Source organism: Felis catus, chromosome D1 (genome assembly GCF_018350175.1).
Source record: "Felis catus isolate Fca126 chromosome D1, F.catus_Fca126_mat1.0, whole genome shotgun sequence".
Classification (NCBI taxonomy): domain Eukaryota; kingdom Metazoa; phylum Chordata; class Mammalia; order Carnivora; family Felidae; genus Felis; species Felis catus.
In genome coordinates, this window is record NC_058377.1 from 108,741,984 (window position 1) to 108,759,839 (window position 17,856).

Consider the following 17,856-nt stretch of genomic DNA (forward strand, 5'->3'; position numbering starts at 1 on the left):
TTTAAAAAACACTCAAGACACAGACCCAAGCTGGGTTTTATTGAAATGCCAGGAGCAGGCACATGTCAAGGTAGCGAAGGAAGAAAAGAAGGTGGTGCAGGCTGCAGGGGATGGCAGGGAGGGGCCGGCCCCATGTCCACGGCCCTGGCATCCCCTCTCTCTGCAAAGGGCTGAGTGGATACAATCACCCTCTCCCCGCAACAAAATAGCATGCTTAGGCCTGCAGGGCCTTTGCCCCCTGGACTGCAAAGGCTCCAAGAGGGACCGGAAGCGCTAATTTTTCTCTCTTGTGAGGGAGGAGGAGGACAGAACGCAGGAGGAGACAGAGGTACAGCTGGACATGACGGTGGCCAAGGAAGGCTCTCCTCCTGGAAATCTGTACCCAGCCTGCAGTTCTGTATGACAGAGGGGGGCAGCAGTGAAAAGAGAGGCTGAGGGTCTGGCCCTCAGGGAGCCAGAGCCTCCAGCCGGCGGGGACTCGAATCAGCCCCGAACAGAGGGCAAGTGTCCAAAGGGATCGAAGATGCAGGCAGTTCCCGGTTGACCTAGTCCTCAGAGCTGGGGGGCTCAAACTCTTCGGGACAGAGAGGAGGAAGACGGGAGGATCCATCCCGAGCGTGGGAGGGGGCAGAAGGGGGTCGTCCCCACTTGGCCACACTAGGTCAGTTCCACATTGTTGGCGCGGTCCAGCACACGGGAGCCGCGGGCACTGCCCCCCAGCTGGAAACGACTCTCATAGAGAGTGGGGCACAGGTGCCAACGGTTGGCCCGATAGATGCCCAGGTAGGTGTAGACGTCAGGCTTGTAGGTGAGCAGGCACTTAATGCCCGCCGCGCGGATGGCCGCATCCGCCTCCAGTACACCCAAGCGGTCCGTGAAGTCATCCGTGTAAACACAGATGACCTGGCGCCCACCCTCCCTGGCCCGTGGGCTCACCTTGGCCACCTGAAGCCGGCCCTCGACCACGGCCCGAGCAATGCCAGCCCAGGCATGGTCCAGCTTGAAGCCAGGTGCCAGGTGTATCAGCCACTTGCCAGAGAGCACACGATGGGTGATGGCCAGCTGGCGCAGGGTACTCGGTGTGACGGGCCGCCCGCTGGTCTGCAGAACCTCCCAGGCTGCCTGCAGGCCCTGCACATCGCCCGAGTTGGGGACATAGCCCTGCCCATACGCTGCAATCCAGCCCACAGGCTCGGAGTTGGGTGAGCCAGGGTCCCCATAGCGAGTAACTTGGGATGGCGGGTACTTGGCCAGCCAGGCATCCAGCTCAGCGGCAGGTGTGGTGCGGGCATCAAACACCAGCCAGGGGTCCATGTCAGCTGCCATGGCCTCTGCGGCCAGGTGCTCGGCAGTGAAGCCATCCTCACGGCCGCCTGGAGAGTCTTCCTCCTCCATTTCTTCACCAGGCTCCATCCTGCTGTGAAGGAACCCAGTTAGGGCAGGTCCAGGACAGACCTACAACTTGCCGGACCCTAGCAGGTGCAGCCAACGAGCTAAAACTCTGTGGCCTTGGGCAAGACCTAATGTCCTCAGTTGCCTCATCGTTACAGTGGACAATAACTGTTCCGGTCTCCTAGAGCTGTTGAGAAAGTAAACACCTGAGGCGGAATCAGCGCTGCAAAAAGGTTGCTGCCGATATCGTTACCACTCTCCCCGATTTACAGCTCAGAAAACTGGAGCTCAGAGAGAAGTGTCTTACCCAAGGTCACACCTGCCGTGAGTGTCAGGGCCGAAACGTGAACTCAGGTGTGGGAGCAATCAGCCCGGCTACACCACCGGGTCCTGCCAGTAACCGGTAGGAATCCCGAGCACTGGGATCTAACGGAGGGCGGCAAAGAAGCGCGCGTTCACGCAGCATGAGGCAGGCCCAGTAGGGCCAGACCTCTCAGGCGGGCACTGTCGGGCCCGCTTGAAGACGAGCACAGTGATGCTCAGAAAGGGCAGTGACCGGTCCAAGGCCAACGGGGCGGTGGCCGGACAGGAACGCAGGCTTGTTAAGGGCCTACGAGAGGGCCAGCCTCCGGCCCGCCGCGCCCGCCGCCATTAGCGCCCACAGCCCGAGCCGCGCCCCCGCCCAGCCCTGCCCCCTCCCGCAGCCCCGCCGTCACCTCCGGCCTTCGCCGCGCTCGGCGCCGCTCCAGCCCCGCGCTCGGCTCCGCTCCTGCCGGGGCTCCGCGCCGCTGCCGCCGCCGCCGCCGCCGCCGCCGCGCCCCGCCCCCGCCACGGCTGCCGCCGCCGCCATCTTAGCGCCCGCCGTCTCAACAACAACTTTATAGACAAGCGCAGCACGGGGCGGGGCCACCGGGCCGGTCGGCCGCGCCGCGGGGCGGGGCCCGAGAGGGGAGGGGTTGACCCTGGGGGCGGGGCCGTCGGGGAACCCGGGGCGGGGCGGGGCTTCGGGGGCGGGGCGGGGCTAACGTTCGCTCTCCCAGGCTTGGGGGCGGGCGGGAGTGGCGGTCGGGTCCGGGATCGACGCACTCCGCCGGGGAGGCTCCAAAGGGAGGGCGCTCGGGTCCTGCGAGCGGCGTCCTGAACGGCGGCGCTAGGACCCCGTGGGGAGCGGCGGGGGCGGAGCAGGCGGCACCAGGACCCGGGGGAACCGCGGCAGGCGGGCGGCGAGCAGGCCCGGGGGCCGGGAAGCTGCGGGCGGCGGCGCTGGGCCCGGCGCGGCGAGAGAGGCCCTGAGATGCCGAGCAAGAAGAAGAAGTATAACGCGCGGTTCCCGCCGGTGAGCACGTGGCCGGGCCCGGGAGGAGCGGTCCCGGCTCTCGGGAGGCTCCGGCCCAAGTCCGGCCGTGGGGGCGGGCGCATCGCGGTGTTCGGGGGCACGGACGCCCCGCCCCCTTCCGTGCCCTCCTCGCGTCGGTGCCCCCCGCCCCCTTTCTCCCGGGATACCCTCTCTCGTTCCCCCCCACCCAGCACCCCTTTCTGGGACGGAGGCGACGGGGTCCGAGCTTTGTGCTCCCTCCCCAGGCGCGGATCAAGAAGATCATGCAAACTGACGAAGAGATTGGGAAGGTGGCGGCGGCTGTGCCTGTCATCATCTGTATCCTGTCGGGGCCTGGCCAGGCTGAGGGACGTGGGGTAGGGAGGGAGCCCGGGGTCGTCTTGTTTAAGCAGGGGATCCCCACCCGTGTTCTCCTTGACGCTTCTCAGCCCGGGCGCTTGAGCTCTTCCTGGAGTCGCTGTTGAAGAAGGCCTGCCAGGTGACCCAGTCCCGAAACGCCAAGACCATGACCACATCCCACCTGTGAGTGGTCTGGGAGCTGGGAGGGCCCAGTGGGAGTTCACACACTCAGGGGAGGTGGGAGGCTGCTGGGAGACCAGCAAAGCCTCAAGCACTGGCGTGTTTGAACTGGGGTGGGGGGGGGTGGGGAGGGATTGGGTGGTCTACCAAGATCGGGAGTTCTGGTAGTGGAGATGGGGTGGAGGTTTTCCAGGTTTATTCTCCTGACATACAGATGGTCCCCTTGCTGAGGGACCAGACATCTGGGCCCTACCTGAATGCCATGTTCCCCCCACCTCTTCCAGGAAGCAGTGCATTGAGCTGGAGCAGCAGTTTGACTTCTTGAAGGACCTGGTGGCCTCTGTGCCTGACATGCAGGGAGACGGGGAAGACAACCACATGGATGGGGACAAGGGTGCCCGCAGGTGGGGAGCCGGGGCCAGGTGTCCAGGCAGGGAAGGCCAAGGCCACCAGGGTTGGGGGTGGTTGGGGGGTGGTCAGGGAGTGGTGAGGCCTCTGGGCAGATGGACTGTGCCTTCCCGAAGGGGCCGGAAGCCAGGCAGCGGTGGCCGGAAGAATGGTGGGATGGGAAGCAAAGGCAAGGACAAGAAGCTGTCGGGGACGGACTCGGAGCAGGAGGTGAGTGAGGCCCCCAGCCCTCTGCCCTACCCCGTGGTGGGAGAGAGCAGTCTTGCATCAGCCTGAGCTGGCTGGACTCCTGGGCCCATCCTCACCTGTGTTTTTTTTTTGTAAACTGGGGCTCTAGGGGTCAGTCTGCTGACCCTGCCACTTCCAGGCTCTCCGGCAATGGCCTCATGCTTTTCTTGTCCCCTCTGAACCCTGTCTTGCTCCTAGGATGAGTCTGACGACACCGACACTGATGGGGAAGAGGAGACGTCACAGGCTCCACCACAGGCCAGCCACCCCCCTGCCCACTTTCAGAGGTGAGCCGCTCAGTGGCACCAGAGAGGGCTGACAGATTCCTCCAGGCTGACTTTGTCCTTCCTGTCCTCTGTGGCCACTTGGTTTTGTTGGCTGTGGCAGATTTGGGGGATGGGAAGGGAGGAACCAAGGAGGGCTTAGAGGCAGGAGACTGCTCTCAGAAGGTCCCTGCCCCCACCCACACCCCGCCCTGGTGAATGGGGCTTGAACTGGTGCTGTGTGACCTGCTCTGGGCCCTTCTCTTCTCTGAGCTTGGCTGCCCGTTGGTACAGGGAGCCGTGGGCTCCATGCTCACTGGGATAGGGTAGGGCTCAGTGGGCGGGAATGGGCCCTGGAGAGCGGCCTGATCTTTCTCTTCTGCTTTCTGCCCTGCAGCCCCCCGACACCCTTCATGCCCTTCACCTCGAGTCTGCCTCTGCCCCCGGCCCCCCCGGGCCCCTCAGCACCTGACGCAGAGGATGAAGAAGACTATGACTCCTAGCGCCCTCTGCCCCCCAGGCCACACCCCCTTTTAGCTGGTTTTAGTTGCTCTGGGGGGAGGAGAGAAGGTAGAGCTGTTCTTAAATTTATTAAACAATTAATAATAAAAGGGAACACCAGTGTCTGTCCCAGCCTATGTCCAGGGCGTTGTGGCCACCTTCCCATCCACCCACCTGCATTCCCCATGCTGAGCTGAGGCCAGAAGCGGTGGTGGGCAGGGTAGCAGAGTGAAGGGAGGGGCCAGAGGCCACGATTCTGCCAGGGTAGGAGCAGGGGTGCTGACAGAAGGAAGGCGGGCAGAGTGGTGGTGTAGGGCCTAAGCCAGAGGTGCTGCTTATGCTGGGGGACGACCTGTTTCGTTGTGCTTTACGACCCCGGAAAGGTGCCTGTCTTTCTTTGAGCGGCCTCTTCGTGTCTCTCTGATGGAGGCTATTCTGCCCTCCCCGGGCTGCTGCAAAGGGACAGATTGGACGAGTAACGGGAAGAGGCCTTGCACGCTGTAGAAATCTGCGTCTGGTGCCACGAAGGGTATGTGGGAAGGAGCTGAGGGAGCAGAGGTAGGTGGGACTGTCGAGGGCCCCAAAGATCGGCTTTCGAGCAGGAACAGTGACACAGCTGGGCAGTCCGCCCCCATTTCTGAGCAGACCTTGGAATTGCGGGGTCCACGAGGCAGATGCGCGCCTTCAGGGAGCAGGGGCTCGGGGAGGCTGAGCAGGAGACGTGGAGGACGGTGGGCAGACTTGAGGTGCGTGTTAGCAGACTCGAGCGTGCTGAGACCTACTGGAAGTGGGGCTGAAAGGGAGGGAACTTTGATTCCCAGGTTTCTGTCTGCAGTGACTTGGGCAAGGCCCCCCCCCCTCCCAGCTGGAGGACGCAGAGAGAGAGCAAGATTAGGTGTTAGGCTGTGACGAGTTCGGGGTGCCTGTGAAGCTGCTGGGGAGAAGGCACTGGAACGTAGGGGCCTGGAGACAGATGTGCGAGCTTAGAGAGTGGATGACCTCGCCTCAGGGACAGAGGGTGGAGCCTGGACAGGCCACCAAAGGAGACTGAAGAGCAGCCGCCCCCAGGGCCCCCAGGGGCCACTGGCGGTGCCCACGCAAGCGTGTCTGGGAGGAGGGAGAGGTCAGCGGTCCCAACACCTTGTGGGCTTTAGGGAAGGCTTGCTGGTCGTCGACAGGCTGGGAGCTGGAGGTGAGAAGCCGAGGTGAGGAGAAGTGATGCTCAAGGCTGAGAAGCAGAGATGAGAGCTGGGGCTCGGAACGAGGACAGAGGGGACAGTTTTGGGTTTTGTGTCCTAAGGTGGCAGAAATGTCAGCTGTAGCGAGGAAGGGGACTGGGGATGGGAGGGGGCGGGTGCGGTGAGGTCAGGTGGCCTGGGGCCGACCCCAGCCTGACCAGGGGGAGGTGCAAGGTGACGAGGGGGTTTGGCAGGGGCATTGAGGTACTCGGTTTTTATCTGACAGGGTCTGGCTTCTCTGGGGAAGAGGAGGCCAGGTGGCAGGCGTGGATGGGCCTGGAGCCTAGGAGCAGCTGGGTCCTGTCTGCTTCTCCTCTGCTCCCCCTCTGGTTATAGTGTCCCTGCTATCTTTTGGGGACAACCCCAACCTATAGTACGCGCAGCTGTCCCCACTCCCTGATGTCAATGGGCGGGGACATCACACTACACACTGGCCACAGTGCGTGGTGCGGGCCAACCGACACACCTGAGCCCTTGGGACTTTAGGTGGGACCGTCGGGGAAGGGTATTCACAAGATCGCTAGCTTTCCCGTGGCACTGGAGGCAGGAAGGAACCCACTCGGGAGCCTTGGAGAGGATGATGGTGGCCACACCGGGGTAGCAAAGCGGGCAGAATGTAGGCTGGATGCTGCTAGAAGCCTTTTCCCACCCCGAGGAGCGCTCCTGGCTGAGGATGCGGTCAGCGCAGCAGATCCAGGAGGCTCAGAGATACTGACGTCTGATGACACCTGGACCCAGTCTTGCCTGAACCCTGTATACCTTGGACTTCTGAGTCACGTGAGCCAATAAACATTTTCCCTCTCGAAGCCAGTTGGCTTTCTGTCACTCGTAACTGAAAGAACTCTGGCTGACGGGGACCATGAACGGAAGGCGGTTCCCAAAGGCCCAGGAACGGGAGCAGCTCTCCCCAGCAGTAAGTTGGGCCCATCCGGGGAAGGTGGCCACTGGGGTCCGCTGAGCTGAGGACGTGCCAAGCAGGTGTGATGAGTCGGGGTGGGAGAGGAAGAGACCCTTGGAGCCTGTTGCTGGGCTCTGTCCAGAGGTGAGGTTCTGAACTGAGAGGGTTCGCAGCGACCAGGCTGGGGAGGATTGGGAGAGGCAAGGAGGCCAGGGTGCTGGGAGCAGCCTCCAGGCAAAAGGCTGGAGGAGGCGCAGGTGAGGAAAGATGCCAGGAGCCGCTGGCCTGCGCCTCTGCTTACGAGGCCTGCTTTTTAGCCTGGGCAGTGGGCTGATGGGCACAACCTCTGGAACCAGGCCCTGGATTCAAATCCTGACCTCTCCATTTATTAGCTTTGAGCAAATCCTATAGCATGTCTGTGTCTCAGTCTTCTCAGCTGTAAAATGGGGCTAGCGATTACCTATGTCAGTTATGTGTGCTGTAACATACATACTAATTACTGGTGAGGACAAAGGGCCGATGTAACAAACTCGAAATACCCATGACTTTGAAGGTCACTGTAGAAAGGGCAAGCTCATAGACCACGGAGGGTTTTTGGGGCCAGGGCTGGAAGTGGCCCCGTTGGCTCTTCACCTCCCGTAGGAACTGTCACAAGGCCCCACCTGAGGGAGGCTAGGTGGTCAGACTGACCTCACAGGCCTCTGGGAAGGGCCTGACCCAGTCCTTACCAAGTGTTAGGAATGTAGCCTCCTGAGTGAGGGCAGGGACTCCGGGGAGACAGCACCTCTGGCTGGGCCTGGGCTCTGGGTGCGTCCTGGGAATGGGAAGGGTGGCGGGACCCGGCAGGTGCCACTGGGCACCAGGAGCCACAGCTTTCAGCATTCCATCTGCAGAGCCCTGTCCGGGCCCATTGATTTTCTCCCTTTGTTCTCTGTTTTCACGGGGGAGCCTTGAGCTTGGGGCCAAGTCCTATCCGAATGCCTCGATCCAGACTTGGCTGTGCCCTGGGGTGTAACTGTGACCAGTGTGTGAAATGACCAGCAGCTTCTAGGCACCGTGGCCTCCCGGGGCTACCACCGTCGGGCGAAAGGTGTGGACCCAGCCCTCCCTGATGAGTAGAGAGTCTCCCTCCACCGCGCCCCTGGGGATTCAGGCAGCAAACGTTCCTCGAGCACCCAGCATCCTCACTCAGCAGGGAGAGGAGGTACCACAGTCCCCCTCCCGGAGCCTGAAACAGCGTGCTCGCACCGAGTGCTGGGGAGGAGGTCACGGCCCCAGAGCTCACGCTGCTGGTGGGAATGTCAGAGGGTGCAGCCGCCTTAGAAAATGGTTTGGCACCTTCTCCTGGAGTCTGTTGACCCACACGTCCCATCCCCCCCCCGACCCCGCCCCGGTCCGATTCCATTTCTAGGCATGTGGCCACTGACACCCACCTGTTCATAGCCCCCAGCCAGAACCAACCAGAATGCCCAGCGACAAGAGCACGAATAAATAAATGATAGATTATCGTACAATAGAACAGCACTAGAAAAGGACTGACAGCTGTTAGACGCAACATCACGGTGGATCTTGTAGACGTTATATTGAGCAAAAGAAGCCAAACGCAAGACTACACCCTGCAGTATGCATTGATCGAAGTCCCTCAGGTGAAGTTCAGGAACAGACAGGGGAAGTCAGTATAACGGTACCTCAGGAGGTGGGGGTTGGCCGGGAGGGGGTGCAAAGGAACCCGCTGGAAATGTTTTACCACTTGAACTGGGTGGTGGTAGTATATAAAAATACGTGAAATCTGCACATTTAAGATGTGCATTTTTACGATAGGCTCCTAAAAATTTTACCTATCTACTGAGCACCTGTTGCACACTAGGCGTTATTATAGGGGATGACGATTATGCGTGTTCTTCGCGTTTATTTCTGATGGGGAGAGACAGACAATAAGGCAGATGAGCAGTATGTCAGATGGTAACGCGTGCCCTGGGGAAAATACAGCATAATAAGGGAGGGGTAGGGAGTCCTGGGGCAGGCAGTGTGGCCCCAGCCATCCCCAACAGGGCTCAGGGGGAGACAATGATAAGGTGAGATTGGAGTAGAAAACCCCGCTCAGTGAGGAGTTATCTGAGGAGGGGGCTCCAGGCAAAGGGACAGGAAAAGCAAAGTCCTAGAGGACTGCGATTTGAGTCTGTCCAGTTTCCCCTGGGCTCCCCAGCTCCCACTACGTCGGCCACCACCCAGGAGCCTTACTTAGCCACTAGCCCTGTACTTGGCCTGCCTTGGCTGGGGCGTGTTTCTGTGGCCGCCTCTCAGGGCCTCGGGAGCTTCCTGAGGGGAAGAAGGTAGTGCTGTGGGCTCCTATCCACACCTGCCCTGGGTGCTACTTGACCTGGAGGCTCCAGGGTGAGGGAGGGACAGCTGAGGGATGGGGGTGAGCTTGCCCACCATCCACTGGCCTGGAGATCTGAGATCAGACGCACCGTGTGACCTGTGTGACAACCTCTTGACCTCCATCAAATGGGGCTGTTGACACCACCCCTTGTGACAGGAGGCCAAGCATGTTGCCGCCCGTCACTGTGATATGAGTCCCCGATTATCTCAGCCTGTCTCTAGGAGAAGTGTCCTCATCACCCCCACTTCACAGATGAGGAGACTGAGGCTCGCTCGCGAAGTGAGCTGAGCAGCCTAAGTTTGCTCTTCGGTTCGGAGGTGGGTGGGGGCTCGTATACAGGCCTGGGCGGGGTCCTGGGGTCCGTGTGTGGGGAAATGGAGTTAATGGCCTCCTCCTCTCACCCAAGCGCCGTCCCTTGTCAGGTGCGATAGGTTTGTCTCCAGGGCACGGACAGAACCGCGTTCCCGCTGTTCCAGGCCACGGGCACTGTGGCAGGGGAATGACATGGAGCACCCAGATCTCTGCAGGGGGCCTGGTCCCTCCTCTCCTTGGGCAGAGCCTTTGTGAGAATGGCCGGTGGCTCTGGACGCCCTCGGGGGACTCCTCGTAGCTGGGGGACTCCTCGTAGCTGGGGAGCGGGGCAGGCAATGGGGGACCCTCACCTCCTTTCATCAGAGTGAACTGCATTCTGAAATCACATCCTTCCTGTTGTGTGCGTGTGTGTGCGTGTGCGTGTGTTCAAATGTCACTTTAAGAAAAATGGCCTAAGGACAAAGATCTCTGCCCCCCCCCCCCAACCCGTGGCAATCAGAGAGCTGCAAAGGAAAACACAAAGATCCCACGTGACACCTGTCAGATGGGCAAGAATAGGAAGTCAGGTAAAAATGATAGCTGGTGGATGGGGCACCTGGGTGGCTCGGTTGGTTGAGTGTCTGTCTGACTTCGGCTCTGGTGATGATCTCTTCATTGGTGAGTTCGAGCCCCGTGTCAGGCTCTGTGCCGACAGCTCAGAGCCTGGAGCCGGCTTCACATTCTGTGTCTCCCTCTCTCTCTGCCTCCCCTCCTTGTGCTCTGTCTCTGTCTCTCTCCCTCTCTCTCTTCTCTCTCTCAAAAATAAGTAAACATTAAAAATTAAAAAAAAAAGATAGCTGGTGGAGAGTCGGTAAATGGGAGTCTGGTGCTTTTTGTGGGAGTGTAAACCAGTGAGGATGTCTGAAAAGGAGGTTTGACAGCTAAGTGCCCCCTGGCAGGTCCACTCCGGGGTAAAACCTCTCGCAAATAGAAAGATGTATCCTGGGTGTGATTTGAGGTGGCGAAGAGCCGGAGGCTAAGTATCTGTCCCTGGGGAACTGGATGGCAGATAGCAACGTGGACAAAGCTTCAACACATAGTCTTGCGGGAAAAACAGAAAAATACAGACCAACCTCTACAGCACAGCTGTGTTTATGGAAACTACAAACACAGAGGAGCACAACCATCTTGTATATTTCTGCCAATTACTCCGTGACCTTGGGCATCTGACAGAAGGTCTCTTTGCTACGGTTTTCTCATCTGTAAAGTAGGGACAATAGTAGCAATTCCTTCAAGGACACGTGATGTTGAAATGAGATTTGATACATGAAGTGCTTGACACAGTGCCCAGCACATAGTAAACACCTAATAAATGGTGCCTCCCATCACTGATGTATATGGAGTTCAATGCCTGGAAAGCAGATTGGAAGGGCATGCCTCAAATGCAAGAGTGGGGAGCTATGGGAAGCTGGAATAGGACTGGGGAGAGGCTGAAGGGGAAAGTTCATTTCAAACGGAGGCTGGTGATTCATTTTTTGGGAAGCTTGTGATGCATAGAGTGTCCCAAACTAAGGAGCATGGGCTGCTCCTGTCTATGTTCCCAAGTTTATTTTATTTTAATTTATTTTTTTAAAATTTTCATGTTTATTTATTTTTGAGAGAGAGAGAGAGAGAAGAGAGTCAGAGCACCAGTGGGAGAGGGGCAGAGAGAGGGGGGAGACACAGAATCTGAAACAAGCTCAATCTAGGCTCTGAGCTGTCAGCACAGAGCCCGATGCAGGCCTAAAACCCACGAACTGAGAGATCATGACCTGAGCTGAAGTCGGACACTTAACCGACTGAGCCACCCAGACGCCCCTATGCTCCCAAGTTTAAAAAAAAACAAAAAAGATTGCCAATTGTCGTCTTCCAAAATGGCCTCAACCCACAGGGAAACAGTGGCCCTGCCGTGTTTATGGGGTCATGTATGTTTTTCTCATTCACTCAGTCAACAAATATTTCCGAGCACCTGTTCCATGCCAGGCCCCGTCTAGGCTCTGGGGAGGAAGGCACAAAAGAGTTCACAACCTGCGGCTTCTGGTCTGACTCTGGTGTCCTCGCTGAAGGGTCACATTGACCTTCGAGCTGCTTTCAGGGGTGTCTTTAGGACTCAGCAAGCACCACGGCAGAAGACATCAAGATCATAATCAAGAACTACCAGACTGCCCCTTTGACAGCCGCTTCCCCGCCGGAATCAGACCAGGAACTTCTGCCAGAACTCCCTGGACTTGTAGCGCTGTCCCAAGGGCAATGACTGTCCAAGGGGCGATGGCTCCGTGTGCAAATGGCACTGGCGTGTGTACAAGTCCCTCTGCCCCACATCCTGAGTGCCAGCCTGGCACAATTGCAGGGCAGAAGGCACATTTCCTGGGAAGATCTGCACTGGCTCCTCCCACCTCTCCTCTGTCCTCCATCCAGGGTGCTGGAGGGTGATCTGGGTGATTTGCACCCTGGGATCTGAATCATGGCTTAGGTGATAATAAATACTCGTTGGAAAAGTGAAAGACTCTGTGTGTGTGTGTGTGTGTGTGTGTGTGTGTTAAAGAGCCGGATGATCGGGCAAGAAGCCAGGGGGGAATTAGTACCTTGACCAGTAAGAGGGGCTTCAGGTTGATTGTCTTTCTGTTTTGTTTTGTTTTTATGTGGTTAAACTAACCACCTTCTCTATACCAAAACCAAAAACAAAGCAAAACAAACCTGAGGACCTGCTCCCAGGGGGCGGGGGTTTCCATTCTAGTCGGGGTGGCGAACCGGCAGACCGAGAACAGCACCCACCGAAGGGCTGGGCGGTGGGTGTCAAGAAGGGAAAGAAAGAAGCGGGGGAGGGGAGGAGAGAGGCGGGCGTGAGTGTGCCCGCTGTGCCAGGAGCTCAGGGGAGCCCCCGGGGCCACGTGACCCTTCCCCCTTCCTTGTTCCTGTGAGGGGATGTGCTGTCTGGTCTCCAGCCAGTCTCCGCTGTGGCCTGCGCCCCCGTGCTGGCCACATTTCGCTTTCCCTTTCCCCTAAGTGCTTCAAGTTCAGTTTCTGCCCCGTGGGTTCTCTGCCCCTGCTTGCCTCCTCTGCTTGGAGCCACATCTGACCTTGCAGGCAAGCGGGTCAGTCGGGGGCGGGACGCTGATGATGGGGTAGGGGCCTCCTCGGGAGGTCCCTCAGGATCCGCACCCCCACCACGCTCGAGAGTGGAGGACCCCGTAAGAGTCTGGGCTCTGGGGTGATGCTCCCTGTATTTCGCAGCACGGCGCTGCCTTTGCCACATGGGCTTTCTCAGTCTTCACAGTCCCTAATACTACGCGGCCTTTAAAACTCAGCTCAGGGGTGGGGCACCTGGGTGGCTCAGTCAGTTAAGGCTCCGACCTCAGCTCAGGTGGGAGGGAGCCCCACATTGGGCTTTGTGCTGATAGTGAGGGGCCTGCTTGGGATTCTCTCTCTCTCTCCCTCTCTCTCTCTCTCTCTCTCTCTCGCCCCTCCCCTGCTTGTGCTCTCTCCCCCTCTCTCAAACAAAACAAAACAAAACAAAACAACTCAGCTCGAGTGTCACATCTTCCAGGAAGCCTTCCTGGATGCCTGGCTGACAGTGGCTTCTGCTTCCTTTCGGTTGTGGGTTAGTGTTTGCATGATATACCTTCTTCCATTCTTTTCCATTTAAACCTGTCTGTGTCTTTACATTTAGAGTGGGTTTCTTGTAGGCAGAATGTGATTTGAGTCTTGCATTTTTAATGCGACCTGACAGTCTCTTCTTTTTCGTTGGCGTGTTTATGCCATTTACATTTTTTTTTTACTGTTCAAAAATACACATGCAATTTACCATCTTAATCACTTTTAAGTGTACTGTTCAGTGGCATTAAGTACTTTCACATGGTTGTGCAGCCATCACCAGCATCCGTCTCCAGAACCTTTTCCTCTTTCCGAATTGAAACCCTGTCCCCATTAAACACCAACTCCCCATTTCTCCCTTACCCCCAGCCCCTGGTAACCATGGTTCTGCTTTCTGTCTGTCTTTGACTATTCCAGGTATCTTATGGAAGTGGGATCATACAATATGTATATTTACATGTCTGGCTTATTTCACTTACCATCACGTCTTTAAGGTTTATCTGTATTGTGGCATGGGTCAGAATTTCCTTTTTAAAAATGTTTATTTATTTATTTTGAGAGAGGGAAGGGGCAGAGAGAGAGAGAATCCCAAGCAGACTGCCTATTGTCAGAGCAGAGCCCAACGTGGGGCTAGATCTCACGAGCCATGAGATCATGACCTGAGCCGAAATCAAGAGTCAGACGCTTAACCAACTGAGCCACCCAGGTGCCCCAGAATTTCCTTTTTTAAAAGGCTGAATAATAGCCCATTAATGTATATACCACATTTTGTTCATCCATTCATTCATCGAGGGACATTTGGGTTGTTTCCCGTTCTCGGTTACCGTGAATACTGCTGTCATGAACGTGGATACGCAAATATCTCTTCCAGTCCCTGCTTTCAATTCTTTTGGATACTTATGCAGAAGGGGAATTTCTGGATCCTTTGGCAATGGTATGTTTAAGTCCTGAGGAACCCCTGCACTGTGTTCCATAGGGGCACCATTTTTGTTCCTACCAGCAAAGCACAAGGTGCCCATTTCTCCAACTCCCCACTGATACTTGTTATTTTTTATTTTGTTTTTGGTTTTGGGTTTTTTTTGTTTGTTTGTTTTTTGCATTTTTCTTGTAGCTCAGCATCATTCGCTATGTTCTTGTTCCAAATTCTTCAATGGCTTTCCCGTTGCACTTAAAGCAAATATCTGACTTCCTTACTGAAGTGTCATAAAAGGCTCTGTGATTGGGCCCTGCTAGCTTTCTGACTCCTAGATCACCATCCCCCTATTCACACTGCCTTCTCTTTCCTGGAAAACACTGAACTTGACCTCCTTACTTGCCATTCATGTGCTTATGGGCTATTTGAATGCATTCTTTGGAGAAATGTCAATTCAAATCGTTCGCCTGTTTTTTAACGTCTTTTTTCCCCCTTGAGGTATAGTTGATATACAATGTTATATTAGTTGCAGGTTTATGTTACTTTACAACATAGTGAATTAATTGACAGTTCTATACATGACACAATGCTCACCGTGATAAGCGTAGTGACCATCTGTCACCGTACAGTATTATTACAATGTTGCTGATTATATTCCCTGTGCTATACTTTTCATGTCTGTGACTTATTTATTTTGTACCTGGAACTTTGTACCTCTTAATCCCCTTTGTCTATGTTGTTCATCCCTCTCCTCCCTCCTCTCTGGCAACGACCAGTATGTTCTCTGTATTCATGAGTCTGTTTCTGTTTCTCGTTGCTTGGTTTGTGTGCACACTTTGCCCATTTCTATATTGGGTTATTTGCCTTTTATTGTTGAATGTTAAGAGTCCTCTATATATGTTGTATACAAGTCCTTTATCAAATCAATGATTTCCAAGTATTTTCTCCCATCTTGTGGGTTGCTTCTTCACTTCCTTGATGGTGTCCTTTGAAGCACAGAAGTTTTTTTTTATAATTTTTTAATATTATTTATTATTTACCCTTTAGAGAGAGAGAGAGAGAGAGGGAGCAGGGGAGGGGCAGAGAAAGACGGAGACACAGAATCCAAAGCAGGCTCCAGGCTCTGAGCTGTCAGCGCAGAGCTGGACGCGAGGCTCGAACCCACAAACCGTGAGATCATGACCTGAGCCCAAGTCGGACACTCAACCGACTGAGCCACCCAGGCGCCCCAAAGCACAGACGTTTTTAATTTTCATGAAACCTAATTTATTTATTTTTTATTACTTGTGCTTTTGATGTAGCTTATAAACCATTGCCTAATCCAAGATCATTTCTATGTTTTTTTTCCCTGTGAGTTTTATAGTGTTGGCTCTTACACTTAAGTCTATAATTCACTTTGAGTTAATTTTTTTTTTATTTTTTTCCTTTTTTTTCAACGTTTATTTTTGGGACAGAGAGAGACAGAGCATGAACGGGGGAGGGGCAGAGAGAGAGGGAGACACAGAATCGGAAACAGGCTCCAGGCTCTGAGCCATCAGCCCAGAGCCTGACGCGGGGCTCGAACTCCCGGACCGCGAGATCGTGACCTGGCTGAAGTCGGACGCTTAACCGACTGCGCCACTCAGGCGCCCCGAGTTAATTTTCATATATGGTACGAGGAAGAGGTCCAACTTCACTCTTCCGCATATAAAAATCCAGCGGTCGTAGCATCATCTATTGAAAAGACTATTCTTTTCCCATCCAATGGTCTTGGCACCCTTGTCTAAAATCAATTGACCATAAATGTAAGAGCTCTCTTTTCTGAACTCTCAGTTCTATTCCATTGATGTCCACATCTGTCCCAATGCTAGTACCACACTGTCTTGATTATAATAGTTTTGAAATTGGAATAATCAGAGTCTTACAACTTTGTTCTTCTTTTTCAAGATTGTTTAGCAAGGCTCCTTGACTTTCCACGTAAACTTCAGGATCTGCTTGTCAATCTTTGCAAAAGGCAGCAGAGATTTGGACAGGGATTGGGTTGAATCGGTTTGGATAGTATTGCCATCTTCTGGGTTTGTTTTCATGGGCAGATTTTCTGCTGGTTATTCATCACACTTCCCTCCTTCTTTGTATGTATACTAATTTTTTATTGGATGCCAAACATTGTGAATTTTACACTATTAATCTGAATTTGATTGAATTCTTTTGAAGAGTATTGGACTTTCCCTGGTAATTTAGTACTTGTGGGTTAGGTTTGATCATTGCAAGATTTGTTTCAAGCTCTTTTATGGTGGGTCTAGAGTGGCTTTCATTAAGGGCTGATTTCGGCCCACCTCTAAGACATGGTCTGTCTGGTTCTCTACTGAATTTTCTACGTACTTAGTGAGATTTTTCTACTCTGACTGGAGAGAATCTTCTTATTTTAATATTTTATTTTTGAGAGAAAGAGAGCAGGTTGGGGAGGTGCAGAGAGACAGGAGGATAGAGGATCCAAAGTGGGCCCCACGTTGACAACAGAGAGCCCAACATGGGCCTCGAACCCACGAACCGTGAGATCATGACCTGAGCCAAAGTAGACACTCAACCAACTGAGCCACCCAGGCGCCCCTGGAGAGAATCTTCTTACAAAGTCTTGTATGAGCTCTGGGAATTACCTGTCTTCAGCTCTGCAGTAATTGTTCTCTTGAAATGTGTTTTTTGTCCAGCTTTGTGGGGCTTCACCTTACACCGTGTGCAGGTTAGTATTCTTCCTAAAGTAGCTTCCTAAAAGCTTAAAGCCCCTCTACTGGGTTTGGGGATCTTTCTCTACATAGGCTCCTCCTCTTAAATGTTCTACCTCCCAAATTCTAGCTGCCTTTTGCCTGTCCAAACTGGTCTCTGACTCGTTAAGCAGTGAGACTGAGGGACGCTGTTTGGGTTCCCCTCCCTGCACGCAGTAGGGCATTTGCCTTTAGGCAGATCTCAGATGTCAATGGCCCGGATGATGGTAGGGCTCACCTTGTCTGCTTCCTTTTTCTCAGGGATTACAGTCCGTGCTACCAGTTTTCTAATATCTGAACGCAGTTGTTTCTTATGCTTTGTCCAGTTTCTTAGTTATTCATGGGGAAAGAATCGTTTCGCTTCAACTTACTTCCTCGTGGCCAGAATCAGCAGTCCCTCGCCCTCCTTGGAATACCCCGACTCCTTCGCCTGTTCCTCTTCCAAGACTCTTCCCATGTTCTGATTCCAGCATAATTGTCAGTGCACGTTTTACCTCCCCCATTGGACTGCTCAGGGCACCTGAGGTAGCTTCCAGCAAGAACCAAGAAGACAAACTAAAAACAGAAACGGAAAACCAAAAATGTGATAATTTAAGAGAGAACATGGACATCAGGATCAAGAACATAATAATAAATAAATACGTAGCCCATAAAGTGTTCTCAGCTCTATTAACTGAGTATCACATTCATCTCTGAGCTTCCTGGCAGCCAAAGCAAAAAGGGAGATATAGTAACTTAGCTCCTCCCCCCTCCCCCTCCCCCCAAAGATAGCACCTATAATTTCTTCGGAGGAAAAAAACCCACATTTTTCCTAGGCTAAAGGAAAAGTTTCATATGGAACTCCATGAGGAGATACTGTGTGGTGTGATAGAGGCCATCTCCACCCACATCCCAACAGCCAAAATCTGTAAGGACCTCGTGTGTCCTTGAATTGGGGCCTAGGGAACAAGTGAGGTTGCCAAGTTTTGTTGTTAATTCTGTCAGCCTTGCCTTGAACTTTCAGTGGCTCTTGTCACAGTCGGTCACTCCCTCGTCTTTGAAACACTTTCTTCACTTGGCTGGGAGCCCTTGCTCTCTCCACTTCCTCCTTACTGGCTGCTCTTGTCTGGTCT

General features: G+C 54.7%; 2 protein-coding genes and 1 pseudogene across 5 annotated transcripts; 2 read left to right on the forward strand and 1 right to left on the reverse strand.

The window, feature by feature from the left end:
• Nucleotides 1-20: 20 nt before the first annotated feature.
• CD1H11orf68 (chromosome D1 C11orf68 homolog) lies at nt 21-2,258 on the reverse strand. 3 transcript variants are annotated; one of them, XM_003993725.6, is made up of 2 exons: nt 2,109-2,258; nt 21-1,414 (listed from the first exon to the last, which is right to left on the reverse strand). In XM_003993725.6, exons 1-2 carry the CDS (start codon nt 2,240-2,242, stop codon nt 658-660), a joined length of 891 nt encoding a protein of 296 aa, XP_003993774.3. In that variant the 5' UTR covers nt 2,243-2,258; the 3' UTR covers nt 21-657. The 3 variants fall into 3 exon arrangements, with proteins under 3 accessions (XP_003993774.3, XP_006937601.3, XP_019668254.1); XM_006937539.5 differs by having other exon boundaries at nt 21-1,417; nt 2,109-2,257; XM_019812695.3 differs by lacking the exon at nt 2,109-2,258 and adding an exon at nt 1,700-2,048 and having other exon boundaries at nt 21-1,417.
• Nucleotides 2,259-2,451: 193 nt separating this feature from the next.
• Nucleotides 2,452-4,762, forward strand: DRAP1 (DR1 associated protein 1). Of its 2 annotated transcripts, none has more exons than XM_011287026.4 (7): nt 2,452-2,728; nt 2,974-3,046; nt 3,157-3,250; nt 3,532-3,651; nt 3,751-3,865; nt 4,082-4,170; nt 4,544-4,762. In XM_011287026.4, exons 1-7 carry the CDS (start codon nt 2,687-2,689, stop codon nt 4,647-4,649), a joined length of 639 nt encoding a protein of 212 aa, XP_011285328.1. In that variant the 5' UTR covers nt 2,452-2,686; the 3' UTR covers nt 4,650-4,762. The 2 variants fall into 2 exon arrangements, with proteins under 2 accessions (XP_011285328.1, XP_006937602.1); XM_006937540.5 differs by having other exon boundaries at nt 2,458-2,728; nt 3,772-3,865.
• A 1,982-nt stretch (nt 4,763-6,744) lies between these two features.
• Nucleotides 6,745-12,256, forward strand: LOC109492304 (annotated as a pseudogene).
• Nucleotides 12,257-17,856: the final 5,600 nt, after the last annotated feature.